At 42.2% G+C, this 15,378-nt stretch overlaps 1 protein-coding gene across 3 annotated transcripts in view; it reads right to left on the reverse strand.

Annotated features, from left to right (window-relative positions):
- Positions 1-15,378, reverse strand: part of TRIQK (triple QxxK/R motif containing) — a 372,909-nt gene that overhangs the window by 69,008 nt on the left and 288,523 nt on the right. For all 3 annotated transcript variants that reach the window (XM_029591666.1, XM_029591664.1, XM_029591665.1), the window contains exon 3: positions 3,479-3,564. In XM_029591666.1, coding sequence (XP_029447526.1) covers positions 3,479-3,564 — 86 coding nt within the window. The remainder of the gene's footprint in view (positions 1-3,478; positions 3,565-15,378) is intronic.

Consider the following 15,378-nt stretch of genomic DNA (forward strand, 5'->3'; position numbering starts at 1 on the left):
ATACGCCGGCCATCTTTACTCATCAGCCCCACATGGCAGGAGCACTGGATGGCCGGCGCCATCTTTACTCATCAGCCCCTATTATACTATACTCTATAATAGGCATCAGCTGCGCTAAAAAAAATGGCGCCGATGCCCCTTTGCCCTTACCATGTGACAGGGTATCCGAGCCATTGGCTGGCCCCTGTCACATGGCAGGAGCACTGGATGGCCGGCGCCATCTTTAAAGATGGTGCCGGCCATCTTTACTCATCAGCCCCACATGGCAGGAGCACTGGATGGCCGGGGCCATCTTTACTCATCAGCCCCTATTATACTATACTCTATAATAGGGGCTGATGAGTAAAGATGGCCGGCGCCGTCTTTAAAGACGGCGCCGGCCATCCAGTGCTCCTGCCATGTGACAGGGGCCGGCCAATGGCACGGATACCCTGTCACATGGTAAGGGCAAAGGGGCATCGGCGCCATTTTGTTTAGCGCAGCTGATGCCTGGGAATGGGAAATCGTCCCTCAAGGCCCCCCTGGACCACCAGGTAATGTTAAAAGGTTTTGGGGGGGTCTGGAGGGTGGGGGAGGCTAAGGGAGGTCGATTTAAAGGGTCGGGTGGGTTGTTTTTTTATCGGGCCATCGGCGCCATTTTAATTAGTGGCAGCCAAAATGGCGCTGATGGCCCGAGAGCGGGAGATCGCGCCGGGACCCCCCCCCCCCCCCATTGGACCACCAGGTAATTTAACATTTTGGGGGGGGTTTGGGAGGGTGGGGGAGGGTAAGGAATTGGTTTTAAAGGGTCGGGGTGGGTTTAGGGGTTGTTTTGGTGTGCCGGTTTTCTCGCCCTCCCCCAAATAATTCCCGTGCCCTATTTAACGATTTAGTACGATTTATGACGATAAATCGGGGGCATTTGTATTGTATCGTGCACTCTGACGATTTAGGACGATTTTAAAATTATCTGACGATAATTTTAATCGTTCAAAAACGATTCACATCCCTATTCTTTCTTATTCTCCCCCACAACCCTACTCACATCTTCCGTTCATCAGACATGCTACTAGTATCTGTGTCCTTCTCCTGCATTGGCAACTCCTAACTCTGTCCTTTCTACCTTGTTGCACTGTATGTCTAGAAAAGCCTCCTCGAAACTGTGCATCATGCCTCATCTCCGGTCTTTTTGAAGTCCTATTTAAAATCCTACTGTTTTTAAATCTTAATCCCAGGTTCTTCCTTATCATAGCCTTTTTTTATTTTAACCATGTTTACTTGTCTTGTCTGTGAGTCCTAACTACATTGTAAACTCCACAGAGCAGGAATTCGTATGTACATTTGAACATTTGAACTGTGTCTAGTAGTGCTATATAACGAGAAACGGAGAATGACTGTCCTATCTCGATGCTTACTTTTTCGTCATGCCCTTAATCCCCTATTTTAAGTACTGTTCTCTGTATTGATGTTGCAGTCTTGGGAAGCTGCAGTCCAGGTGTGAACCCTTGAGCCGAACTACCCTGAAGGCAGAGTAGGTCGGGAGGCGGAGCCACAGGCAAAGGTCTTCACCCGGGAACCAGGAACCCCCCAGGAGGAGCCCGTAGGGTCCTAGAACCTTGGGACTTAGGAGCACAGTAACAGTCTCTATAGCAAGACGGTCTGGGCAAGGAGTAAACCACAGAGTCCAGTAAACAGTGAGCTGGAAGACCCAGCGAGAGCAGGGCAGTAGAAGACCAGATAGAGTCTTTGGCTTGCTGTGAATAGAAACAGTCTGTGAGCAGGCCCGGGGTCTGTAGTATGCAGTGAAGCGGAGCAGAGAGAACCGGAGCAGAGCCTGTAGAGTATTGTAGACTGTAGCAAGCTGAAAGCAGGACTGGATTCTGTAGCGGACCACAGAGCTGGAACAGATGGTGAGTAGGAACGGAGATGAACCCCAATCAGGCTGGCAGCCAGTAGAAGCGGTATCTGGAACCGGCAAGGGTCGGAGGCTGGCGGCGATGAGAAGCGGAGTCAGGACAAGCTGGAGTCAATGGCTGGCGGCAAGCAGAAGCGGAGTCAGGAACAAGCTGAGGTCAACCGGAACGTAGAACAGATGAAGCGCAACTAAGAACTACTAACAGTAGCGACCCTCGTTGCAAGGCAATGAGAATGCAGGCGAACGCCGGTTAAATCAGGCTTGGGGCGTGGCGTCGTTAACCCAGGCAGGGCCAGACTTCCGGTGGCCGTGCGTCCATAATGCGCGTCCTTGCGCGCGCAGCGCGTGGCAGCAGAGCGATGATCTGGCAATGGCGGACGCCCTGAAGGCCTAGCGGGACCGCGGGAGCGGCGTTTCCACCACTGGAGGTGAGCACAAGGCAGAGCAGATAGAGGGGAAGCGGTGGAGACCGCAACAATTGAGCAGTTTTAAGATGTCAGAACATGCTGTCTGAGGAAAAGTGAAGTGAAGAATGAAAGACTCTTTTAGGGCACACAATTCATGTGTTGTTTATGAAGGGCATGGTCCTCTTTGATATGCAATGCTGCTCATAAGAGCGTGAGGGCAATGTATAGTGCAGTGGGGATGAGACAGTTTTTATTTTTCTTCTACATATATGTGAGCCATTCCATTCTCAAGTAGCTCATTCTCTGTGATTTCAATATGCATATAAAAGTAGTTATAAAACAAAGATTTTATTTTGCTTTCCAGTGTCTTTCATTTTACCATTGATTCCTATAGTGTGGGGATATGCAAAAGATGTAAATGATGTTTCTTCATGTGGGCAAGCTTAATTAGTTGCACATTCTTCCTTCACAGTGAAATCATGGTCTCAGTATGCCAACCATGTTTCCTAAACACAATTTATAAATGTTGGTGATGCCACGAAGACATCTACAGATCCCACAATGGATGATGAGATTTTAGGATATTGAAATTAGGTTGATTATGCATCATACTATTGAGAGCTGAGGCTACTCTAAAATATGGCATAAAGAGGATTTGTGATTTTTCTGATATATGAAGGGTATTTGATTCATACTTTTTAAATTTAGGATGCAATTATTTTTATTTGCTAAAGTCAACAAAAGATTTCTGTGTGAATCTGCGTGAATCATATCTGTAAGGAGCAGAACCTGAAATTACAAATATCTGTAAATAAGTGGAACTGATTATGCAACATTAACTTTTGAGATACAATAGTTTAGTATAGATAACTAATGCAGGGTGGATTGTTTTCAATTTGTTTTTACATGTGAAATTTTAACGCATTTCACTTACACTACTGAATGCATATTATAGATGTAGGATATGAAACACATTGTAAAAAAGCCTTTATATTTCTAGTTATGTAAGTTATTTGAGAATTAATGGATGCTTTAAGTAAAAGCAATCCATAATAAATATTTTAGATTCTGGCATTCCACTTAGGTTTTGAAGTGTCATAAGCAATATCTCTTTGAAATCAATATTCACACAGTTCATCTCTAGGGAAAAGGAAGTAGATATCAAATATATGTCTACCTTTATTCCTAGTGCTGTTTTCTTGGCTTCTGCTTTTAATCTTGCTGCTCTTAAAACTGGCTTGTTTTTCTTGTAGTCTTGCTTTCCTATGAAGAGAAAAGACTCAAGCATTAATAATACAATATTGATAATTATTTATGATTTAGTGAAGTAGACAAGAATTTCATATCTGTAATAACACTATAGAAAAATAAAAAGTATTTTTCTCCTTCCATGTGTATAATACAGAGACAGAAGTCATCATACGGTAAAACTGAAGAGCATGGGGAAAAATGTCTGGAAATTCAACAAGAGGTTTTATTTCTGAGACCGTATTTTATAGTTCATCAGCCTTATAAAAATATAGCAAAAATTTAGAATGTGTCTTATATCATTTTTGAACTGACACGAGAGCAAGTGAATGGTCTAGCTTGAGTTAGTATCTGAGACTGAGGTTGCTCAGGCGATTTCCTTCTTAAACCCCTCTTTCTTCTTTCTGAATTCCTGCAGCATTATTATTCTAAACATTTGGAAGACATTATGCCATATTTAACATCTTTAGTCATCTTATCTTTTGACCATGGCACTGTCCCATAAGTGTTGAAGCAAGCCTTATTAAGACCTATGCTGAAAAAGTCTAGTCTTGATTCACTTGACTTAGCTAATTACCAGCCTATTTCTTCACTGTCTTTCATATCTAAGATTATTGAAACTTTGGCCTTGAAATTACTTATGAACTTTGTTTAGGATAACTAGGTTCTAGATCAATATCAATTCAGTTTTAGGCAACTGCTCAGCCCTGAAACTTTAGTACTTTCTAGATGGGATGCAATTAGGAGAGAATTTGATGGCTGTCAATTTATTCTTATTTTCCTGGATAAATCAGCCACTTTTGATACTTTGGACAATCAAATCCTCTTCTATCTTCTAAGGGAATGTTGTATTTCTGGTTCAGTGCTGAGCTGGTTTTGATTTTATCTTTATGGTCGCTCACAGCAAGTATGAACTGGCACTAAGTAACTGCTCTAACTGCCCTATCAGCAGTACTTCTTAATATTTTCATGTCACCTAGTTTGTAGATTGCTTGCCAGGCTCTAAACAGGATATAGACTATGATATACAGTTTTTAGTGCCCATTCATTCTTCATGGGCTGAGACATCTGAAATGGTCACAATTTGCCTTTCGGCTGATAAACAATGGTTGACCCACAACAAGTTTTCCTTGAATCTTTTTAAAACCAAATTGTTTTACAGGACTTAACTAGTGAGACATTTCCTACATCTCTTGGTGTTGAGAAGGTTGAATTGCCAATTGTTTCATAGGTTAAAAGTATTAATGTCTTAATCAACACCAATTTGTCATTTCGACAGCAAATTAAGTCAGTGGTAAAAAAAAAAAAAGGCTTCTTTAAGCTTAGACTGCTTTGTGGACTTAAGCCTTTATTGAATGCTTCTGATTTTCAAGGGGCTGTGCAGTTTTGATTATACCTCTCCTGAATTATTGCAATTCCATCTGTCTGGGGTTGCCTGCTTGTAATTTAAGGGCACTTTAGATACTTCAAAATGCCATGACTCGATTGATTTCAGGCAAAAGTATAAGGGAGCTTATGCCAGAATTATGCAAGCTCATTTGGTTGCCTATTCAGTACCAAATTACATAAATAACTGCAATTTTTGTGCACAAGCTTCTTGGATTAACTTTGTTACCTTGGGATAATGCAATGTTTCACATACTGTATATGTCCTAAATGTGCACTCTGCTCATCTTAGAGGGGTTTGTTTGATGTGCCTTCTGTGTGGCTGGTACTCTTTGCTGAGACAAGAGAGACCTTTTTTGGTGACCACACTGATCATTGGGAACTTACTGTGAGAGAGGCTACACTTGACCACCTGCCCACAGACATTTAAATCTTCACTGAAAATATTTTGGTTTCAGCAGGCCTTTTTTTGAGTTTGTATCTACAGTATCAATAGTTGAATTTTCTGTTTTTTCATTATTCTGCTTATTATGTTTTGCTTGTTTTAAATTTTGAGTATTTTTGCTTTTGTGTGTTGAATGTTTTGCTTTGAATTATGAGTGTTTAAACTGTACATAGCCTAGTACCTTGGCAGCAGAAATACTGAAATAAATGGATAAATGTGACAACAGCAGTTGTAGCTTAAAGCTCCAAATCCCAAAATAACCAGATAAAAAAAGAGTTTCTCCTGTAGAAATATAACAAAATTACTGTGAACTTCTCACAGTGAGATGTCAATTGATCAGGTAACGTAAAGAAGGGAAGTTTTTCTAAACAGTTTTCTGAACTTCAATAGCAGCCACACAATTGATGGCATGCTAACAGTCAGTCTTTCCAGCATGCTGCAGAGTGGAAAAGGATTGTACAGTTCAAACAGAGGAATTTATTTTTACCAGAATTGGAGGAGCCCAGGAATAGAAGTCACAAGGTCTTAGGAAATATATAATCCAACATGGACACATAAAGGCAACTAGAGCCTTCAAAAACTAAACACATGACAGTGCTGGCAAAATCTTTTTAAGCAAAGTGATCATATTGGAACACAGATTTCTTGCAAGTTAAGTATTCAAATGTTGCTACGTTTATCATTCAATAAGGGGCGGATTTTCAGAGCCCTGCTCGCCTAAATCCGCCCAAAACCGGGCGGATTTAGGCGAGCAGGGCCCTGCGCGCCGGTGAGCCTATTTTACATAGGCCTACCGGCGCGCGCAGAGCCCCGGGACTCGCGTAAGTCCCGGGGTTCTCCGAGGGGGGCGTGTCGGGGGCGGGCCCGGTCGTCACGGCGTTTTGGGGGCGTGTCGGCAGCGTTTTGGGGGCGGGTACGGGGCGTGGCTACGGCCCGGGGCGGTCCGGGGGCGTGGCCGCGCCCTCCGTACCCACCCCCAGGTCGCGGCCCGGCGCGCAGGAGGCCCGCTCGCGCGCGGGGATTTACTTCTCCCTCCGGGAGGCGTAAATCCCCGGAGAAAGGTAAGGGGGGGGTGTAGACAGGGCCGGGCGGGTGGGTTAGGTAGAGGAAGGGAGGGGAAGGTGAGGGGAGGGCGTTAGAGGATTCCCTCCAAGGCCGCTCCGATTTCGGAGCGGCCTTGGAGGGAACGGGGGTAGGCTGCGCGGCTCGGCGCGCGCCGGCTATACAAAATCGATAGCCTTGCGCGCGCCGATCCAGGTTTTTAGCAGATACGCGCGGCTCCGCGCGTATCTACTAAAATCCAGCGTACTTTTGTTTGCGCCTGGAGCGCAAACAAAAGTAGGCCTATTCGCGGAGTCTGAAAATCCGCCCCAATGTCTTTTATATTTCAGTAAACCTGGTTAAGTTTCGAAATTTTGTTTTGAAGTTGAGTTACTGAAACTTCCGTTTCACCGATCTTGCCCTCTAGTTCCTCAAGAAAAACTTGAAATGATAAAACATCCACTATTAATTCAGTCAACTCAATTTCTATTTCATGGGTAGTTTTGAAACTTGCTGAAAACATCTCTTTTAAACATTGCATTTCCTCTAGTATTGATTCAAATACTGCAGTCACACCTTTCCTCAGCACCATTTTCTCTGGCATAAGGGGATCAGGTTTAGTTTACTTTATCCCTGAAGACACAGCAAAAGTATTTTATTTTGTTTTTCCTTGCTGTTAAACATATAAAGGTAGATTTTAAAAGCCCAGTGCATGCATGAATTGGGGAATGCAGGCACAAGTCAGGCTTTCGTACACTGACTGAATTTTAAAAGTCCATAGATGCACATGTATCTCCCACTGCACATACATCTCACTCAATTTCAAACAGGTGCATGGTGTCGGTGTGGTAAGGGTGGAATGTGAGCATTTCAGGGTGTAGCCAAGAGATATGTACATAAATACTTATGGAGCTAGGTCCTCTACGGCATAAATTTACTTCAGTTATGGAGGATACATCCACTTGTAAGTGTGGGAGTAGCCTAGTGGTTAGAAGAGTGGGCTTATAAACCAGGGAAACAAGGGTTCAAGTCCCACTGTCTCACTTTATCTTCCATTGTCTCAGGAATAAACTTGGGGGGTCATTTATCAAAGTGAGATGTGTACAATGTTCTCTCAACCTAGCTTGATGGACTCTCTACCTGGGTAACATCAAGCTAGGTTGAGAAAACATTGTAAAAATCTCATTTTTGGGTGAGTTTCCTCACTCAGAAGGACATCAAATCTTCACCAGAGTGTACTGTTATGTAAGTATGTCTCACTCTGAATGTCAAAGTAGCCCCTAACCCCTACACTACTACCTAAACCTCACCTCAAGGTACTAGGTGGGCCTCATATAGAGGTATAGATACCTATCTACTATAAGGACCCTATAGCTAGGCGCTTTGTCTCTCCCCCCCCCCCCCCCCCCCAGTGGTTGTAGGTAGGAACTGTAGCAATTGTGGTACTTACCGCAATGTGCGAAAAAGTTATCGCACTCTGCGGTGATACCTATGCGAAGCGTTAAGATAGCCTATTTATCACAAAGTGCACTATTAATAGGGATGTGAATCATGCTTCTGATGATTGAAAATATCGTATGATATTTTCAAAGTCGTCAGAAATCGGGGGCTCCCCAAAACCGATAGGAAAACCCCACAAAATTGTTCATGGGGTTCTCTTATTGTTTTGGGGGAGGGCGGGAAAAATGGCACACCAAAACAATCCCTAAACCCACCCCGACCCTTTAAAACTGATCCCTTAGCTTTCCCCACCCTCCCAAATCCCCCCAAAACTTTTTACAAGTACCTGGTGGTCCAGTGGGAGTCCCGGGAGCGATCTCCCGCTCTCTGGCCATCGGCTGCCACAAATCAAAATGGCGCCGATGGCCCTTTGCCTTTACCATGTGACAGGGTATCCGTGCCATTGGCTGGCCCCTGTCACATGGTAGGAGTAATGGACGGCCAGCACCATCTTTAAAAATGGCGTGGGCCATCCAGTGCTCCTACCATGTGACAGGGGCCTGCCAATGGCACGGATACCCTGTCACATGATAAGGGCAAAGAGCCATCGGCGCCATTTTTATTAGTGGCAGCCGATGGCCAGAGAGTGGGAGATCACTCCCGGGACTTCCACTGGACCACCAGGTACTTGTAAAATGTTTTGGGGGGGGTTCGGAAGGGTGGGGGAAGCTAAGGGATCAGTTTTAAAGGGTCGGGTAGGTTTTTGTTTATCAGCTCAGGCACAGCCGATAAAACCGCGATCAGGCCGCATGAAAAAAAATTAACGATGTGAATTGGAACCGGAATCGGAACTGATTCCGGTTCTGATTCACATCTCTAGCTACCATAAAATACACCCCTTTTCCTATCACATGCGATATTTAGTGTATTTTGATAAATCCAGGCCTTAGATTGTAAGGATAGCGAAATTCCTACAGTACCTGAAAAACAAAAAAACCCAGCCATTTTGGAGGGGTTTAAAGAGTCTAGGGTAACTGAGAGAGCAGGCTATTAAACAAGGGGGGATTGAAGGATGTAGCTCAACACTGGACAAACTGTTGAAAATGGTCAAGGTGTGGACGTGTGCTGGTTTTAAAATACCCTGTATTATGCAGCAGAAACCTGATTTATACACCTTGGTGTACACACACTTATAATTGGGCACACATGTGGATACAGCCAGGCTATTTTATAACGTATGTGCATTTGTGCTTGCAAGTTATAAAATGACCACTTATCTAAGCATGCTGGCATACCAAAGTGCGCCTTCACGCCAGTTTGAATGTTTGCATTCCAGTCTTGTCAGGAAGATATAAGGAAGTTTCAGGACACTTATAGGTGTTGAAACAGTACATTTTGTTGGTTTCTAATGGAGTTATTACACTATACAGCCGTTTGTTTTGATGTTCACAAATACCTCTCTCAGCACTTGCATATGTAATCCCTAGGAGTGCATAAAAGAAAAAACCTGGCACCAAGGGTTCTTCTCCTGGCATCTGGCTGTGGGCCCAGAAAACAAATCAGAAGCTGATCCAGTTGGCTGTGTAGCAGTACAGATAATGAAGATCGGATAATGGAAAAAGCCCTTTATTGAAATTTGCCCGACTCTGGCCGAGTTTCGCTCTTTAATCGAGAGCTGCCTCAGGGGCAATAAATATTAGCAGGACTTATTGTGTGCCTGCAGGGCTGAGGTCAAAATATAGTGCATCCACTATTTCATATAACCTGCGGAACGTTTCGTTAAAGATTCAGCTGCAAATAAAACGTATTGCCTCTCTATTACTCCCCCTCCTAAGTGAAAATCTGCTCTGCTCTTCAAGCTTTCCTTCTCAGACTTTGGATCATGAAATCAAACATTCAGATCAAATAACTCCAGTCCACACAAAGTTTAGTGGCTACAATTTGTAAATGGATTGTTTACTCTTCAGTAAATCATAAACAAAAATGGGTCACAGGCTCGAACAGGAAAGATGCAACTGGGATATTACAATACTCTACCCATTAGCAGCAAGACAAATAAGATTAATCTAGTCCAGAAAAATAGAACCCAGTTGGTATTTCAGAATAACCATGACACTACTCATACTTGAATGAACAGTTCATATCCATACATGCTTCTAGATCTCCATAAGTAGAAATTAGAAAATAATACCTAGGACTTTGAATATGGCACTCCATCATCCATGAATAAAAACATAAGAAAAGCCTTTGAGCTGCAAAACCAGAAGACCTGTAGAGAACCACAGCAAATCCCCATATCAAGGTTCCGCTCCCACTGAACTTTGAGCTGGAACATTGGAGAAACTCAACTTCTCAGTCTCAGTGTTATATACCCCTACTATAGGTTATCTCTTACTTCACTATCACTTAGGGATGAATTTAAAAAGCGTTGAACATTGTTAAAAAAATACCATCTTAGAAGCACAATGTATTCCATGCATTAAGAAAGGTGGAAGGAAGGCCAAAAGATTGCTGGTATGGTTATAAGGTGAGGTAAAAGAGGTTATCTTAGCCAAATGATTTTCCTTCAAAAATTGGAAGAAGGATACACTGAAGAAAATAAGAAAAAGCACAAGCATTGGTAAGTTAAAGGTAAAACACTGATAAGACAGGCTAAAAGAGAATTTGAAAAGAATTGGCCATAGAGGCAAAAACTCAGAATACAAACTTTTTAAAATATATCTGAAGCAGGAAACCTGTGAGGGAGTTGGTGGGACTGTTAGATGATCAAGCGGTTAAGTGGAACACTTAGGGAAGATAAGGCCATTGCAGCAAGATTAAATAAATTCTTTACTTTGGTATTTAATGAGGAGACACCTGATCTAGAGATGGATTTTTTTTTTATATACTGACATTCAGTCTCAATTGAGAGATCACACTGGTTTACATTCAGGTACTGTAGGTATTTCTCTATTCTCAGAGGGCTTACAATCTAAGTTTTTGTACCTGAGGCAATGGAGGGTAAAGTGACGCCCAAGGTCACAAGGAGCAACAGTAGGACTTGAACACTGGTCTCCTGGTTCATAGTTCACTGCTCTAACCACTAGGCTATTCCTCCTCCCTAAGGGTGATAACTCAGATGAAATGACCCAAATCACAGTGAACCTGGAAGATGTAGTAGGCCATATTTACAAACTAAAGATTAGCAAATCACCTGGACTGGATGGTATACATTCAAGAATTCTGAAAGAACTAAAAAATAAAATTTCAGACTTGTTACAAGTAATTTGCAACCTATCATTAAAATCATCCCTTGTACCTGAAGACTAGAAGATGTCCAATATAACCCAATATATAAAAATTGCTCCAGAGGTGATCCGGAAAACTATAGATCAGAGAACCTGACTTCAGTGCTGAGAAAAATTGTGGAAACTATTATAAAGAATAAAATCACAAAGCATATCGATAGACATGATTTAATGGGACATAGGCAGCATGGATTTATGCAAGGAAAGAATTGCCTTATAAGAGGTGAATAAGCATGTGGATAAAGGTGAATTAGTAGATATAGGGGTAGATTTTAAAAGGTTGTGCATGGGCGTACATGTGCGCGCGCTACCCAGCATATATAAAACCCCCATCCAGGATAGCCACCAAGGTAGTTTCTCTGCTGTGCCCTGGGAGGAATCTTGACTAATGGGATATAATCCACACTGTTCAATTAAAAAAAGCTGGATCTGTTAGTAGGCTACTCTTTTTAAAATTTACTGGGCATACAAACATCAAATGCCACATATATGATCCTCATGGACAAGTGTTCTGGTCGATGTCCTGGTCAAACCTAGCTAAGCATGTCAATTGAAAGATTAGAGACAGATCAACAGTTATCTACACCATCTATGTCAAGGTTCTGCTTCTTTAGAAATGAACAATTGTTAACTCCTTTAAGGATTAAGTCAAAACACCACATTCCATGCTGACATTTACAAGTAGGCAGAAGGCCTAAGACAAAGCTCTGGATAATTATGTTCATGTCATCTAGAAGGAATATGATCTAAGCAACAAGTGGTAAGACTAATAAGTTCTAGCAGTTTACTCAAGCCTACAACTGTAAGCTTCTAATAAAACAAAAAAAATCTATTCGCTGACCTGTCAATTCTTCAGAAGCAGCAACCTGGGACATAGCTTTAACAATATCCCTTAATTGAATTAATGAACCCCTATCTTCACTGGGCACAGTGGAAGTAGATTCAAAACGTGTAAGAATCCACATCTATTATGGACTTATTCAAAAGTTATCTTTCTCAGATTTTAAAAATCCCAAAAACAGCAATGCCAGTGATCTCTAAAATATATTTTCTTCCTAAATCAGAAGAAATAGTAGCAACAGATTCTCCTAAAGAATCTTCAATGAATCTAACTCAGTTTCTGGAATTATCACATGAGCTGGAAGTTTCTAAAATAGGAACTCTTTTGGTTTCATTCGCTTTTATGTTGGATCGTAATACCATCCTTAGGGCAGATTTTCTAACCTATGCGCAGGCGTAGATTTGTGTGCACAACCCGGTGTGAACAAATCTACGCCCAATTTTATAACATGGTTGCGCAGCCGTGCGCATGTTATAAAATCCGGAGTCGGCACGCGCAAGGGGGTGCACACTTGTGCACCTTGCGCATGCCGAGCCCTAGGGGAACCCTGATGGCTTTCCCCATTCCCTCCGAGGCCGCTCCAAAAGCGGCCTCAGAGGGAACTTTCCTTTCGCCCTCCCGCACCTCCCCCTCCCTCCCCCTCCCTTCCCCTATCTAACCCGCCCCCCAGCCCTACCTAAATCTCCCCCTACCTTTATTATTTAAGTTGCGCCTTCCTCCGGGCAGGCATAGGTTGCACATGCCGGTCGAGTGCCGGCACGTGATTCCCCGGCCTAGCAGGCCTTTGGAGGCCTCTGGACACACCCCCGCCCTGCCCCGGACCACCCACGCCCTCCCCTTTTTTCAAGCCCCGGGACATACGTGCGTCCCAGGGCTTGTGTGCGTCGCCAAGCCTATGCAAAATAGGCTCGGCGCACGCAGGAGTGGGTTTTCGGTGTTAAGCACGTAATATACACGCATAACCCTTTGAAAATCCGCCCCTTAGATTCTTCTTTTGCAATAAGGACTCCATATTCTTTAATTAGAAAGTATGGATTTATCCAGATGATACAAGATCAACCCAAGTTTGGAGGAAAAAATTGTTATCCATGCATGATGAGGGTCTTGCAAGGGGGGCTCACTTTATTTTGTTGTACCCCTGTAAATGTTGTGTTAAATATGGAAATGATAATTATCTCTTTTTTGAACCTTTAGAACTTCGCACATTTTTAGATGTACACACCTAATAAGTCTCTTGAGGCTAGGCAACAGATGATTATCGTAGTGTTTTCTTATATATTTCCTTTTTCATATTTCATTGTTATTTGCTCTTTATGACTCTCCCCCCTCATTTCCTTAGACGAGGTAGATACAGATTATAATTTAAATTTAAATTTTCTTCAGATTGGATTGTATGTTTTTGTTCTGGAAAGTAGCATATATCATAGACATTTTCAAAAGTTCGTTTATGCTTGTTGAACCTTTTGAAAATTCAGTCCTATGGAGTGAAATTTCAAAGGAATTACGCATGTAATAGCAATAATTTTCAAAAGTCAATTTGTGCACACAAAACCCAGTTTTACATGCATAAATTATTTTGAAAATTATCTGCATAGATTTTAGAGTGCCTTAATTCAAATTTGCAAGGTGTTCATGCCACAACTTCACATTAATTGCTTGTGCGATATTTGAATGATCACCTAAAGGTACAGCTTTGGCATTCATCTGATAAATGCTAGTCTTTTGATGCAACTGTTTGTCAAAAAACATTTTCAGACTAGCCTCTGTTAATCTGAAAACTGATATGAGATTGTCAGCTAACTTAGGTACATATAATACATCTTCATCTATCAAACTTTCTTAACTGCTGTCTCCATATTGCTTGAATTGAATACTTCCTACTTCCACTGTTTCCTTAGACATGCCATCTGCCATTGTTACAGAACTCTTCTGTACTGCAGTGAAGTTATCATGTAATTCATGCTGTCCAGTTAAATAACTTGAGACAGCAGCATCTAGAGAAAATGGCTCTTTGTTATCAATTGTTTCTTGATCCATATGGTTTGTTTTACATGGAATGCATACTAAGGTGAATTTTAAAAGCCTGTCTTGTGCCAAACCTGGGAGAAGTGCACTAGTTGGGCCGGCACTTGCCACGTGGATTTTAAAAGGAGCCTGCATAGGCTTGTATCTCTCACTCTGCGCCTAAACAAAAATTCTCAAAAAAAGGGGCGGGGTATGGGCATGGTCTAGGCAGGGCATGGGTGTTCCTCGATTTCTCAATGAAACCAGTGCGTAAATAATTACGCCCACAAGTGCGATCTGGGATCCCCTGCCGTGTAACTTTACTTCTGCTATGGATGGCTTGTAAGTCAGAAAACAAACGAAATAAATAAAGAAGTGAGCAGGGTTTCAAAGGTCAGGGTAAAAGGGAGGCTATTTAACTATGGGGATTAGGAAGTCCTATCCCTTATCTAGGTGAACTGGGAACGATGTGGGAAAACTGGTAACTGCATTGGATTGTGTCTACTAAAATCACCCCACTAACGCAGTAGAAGCGGCATTTGCATGCATAGGCACATGCTTACTAAAAATTGTGCGCACATGTGCACGCATTCAGCCTATTTTATACCATGTGCACATATACGCTCGTATGTTATAAAATGGCCGCAACTCTGAATGTGAGCCAGCAAACATGCGTATATGTGCACCCACGCGGCTGTTTCAAAGTTATCATCCCTGTTTCTTGGTGGATCCAATGCTGTTCTTGTCATGAGACGAATCTTTGGCTATTTTTGCTCTCTGATTATGTTTTCTTTGATCCCTTTAACTGTTTGAAAAATATTTAGTCTGTTCTGAATTTTAAGTATTTTAATTTCCCCTGGGTGCAAAATATCAATCCTATTCAAAATGTCCAAATTTCTTGTAATAATATTTTATTCTCACTGCCATTGTCTATGAAATTTGTCCTAACTGCATTCTTTATATGCTGATTCAGAATCTGGAGAATCATTTTCCTGGCACTATTTTCTTGTAAATGTGCAAGAGGAACGTTTTCTGAAGTTAGCTCTGACATTGCATACATCAAAACTTCTGGCCACTCCACAGAATGCTCAAAGGAATCCTTGAATTGCTAGTGATGCAACCTCTGGCTCCTCTACTGTACCTCCTAGGGCTCAGAGTTGTTTAGATAATGATTCCACACACTGCATGTATGTAGTAACAGACTGTACTTTCTTCCACGTGAAGGTATTTATCTTATGCTTAAGGTTCAACTTTGTTTTCAATACGATGTCTTCTATTTAACTGTTCCAAGCGTTGCCAGATGCCTTTTGCCATAGTCTGGATAGTTACCAACAAAAGAACTGTGTAGTTATGATGTACTATTTAAATCTTGATTCGATGCTGGT

The sequence above is a fragment of the Rhinatrema bivittatum genome, chromosome 2 (assembly GCF_901001135.1).
Source record: "Rhinatrema bivittatum chromosome 2, aRhiBiv1.1, whole genome shotgun sequence".
NCBI lineage: Eukaryota > Metazoa > Chordata > Amphibia > Gymnophiona > Rhinatrematidae > Rhinatrema > Rhinatrema bivittatum.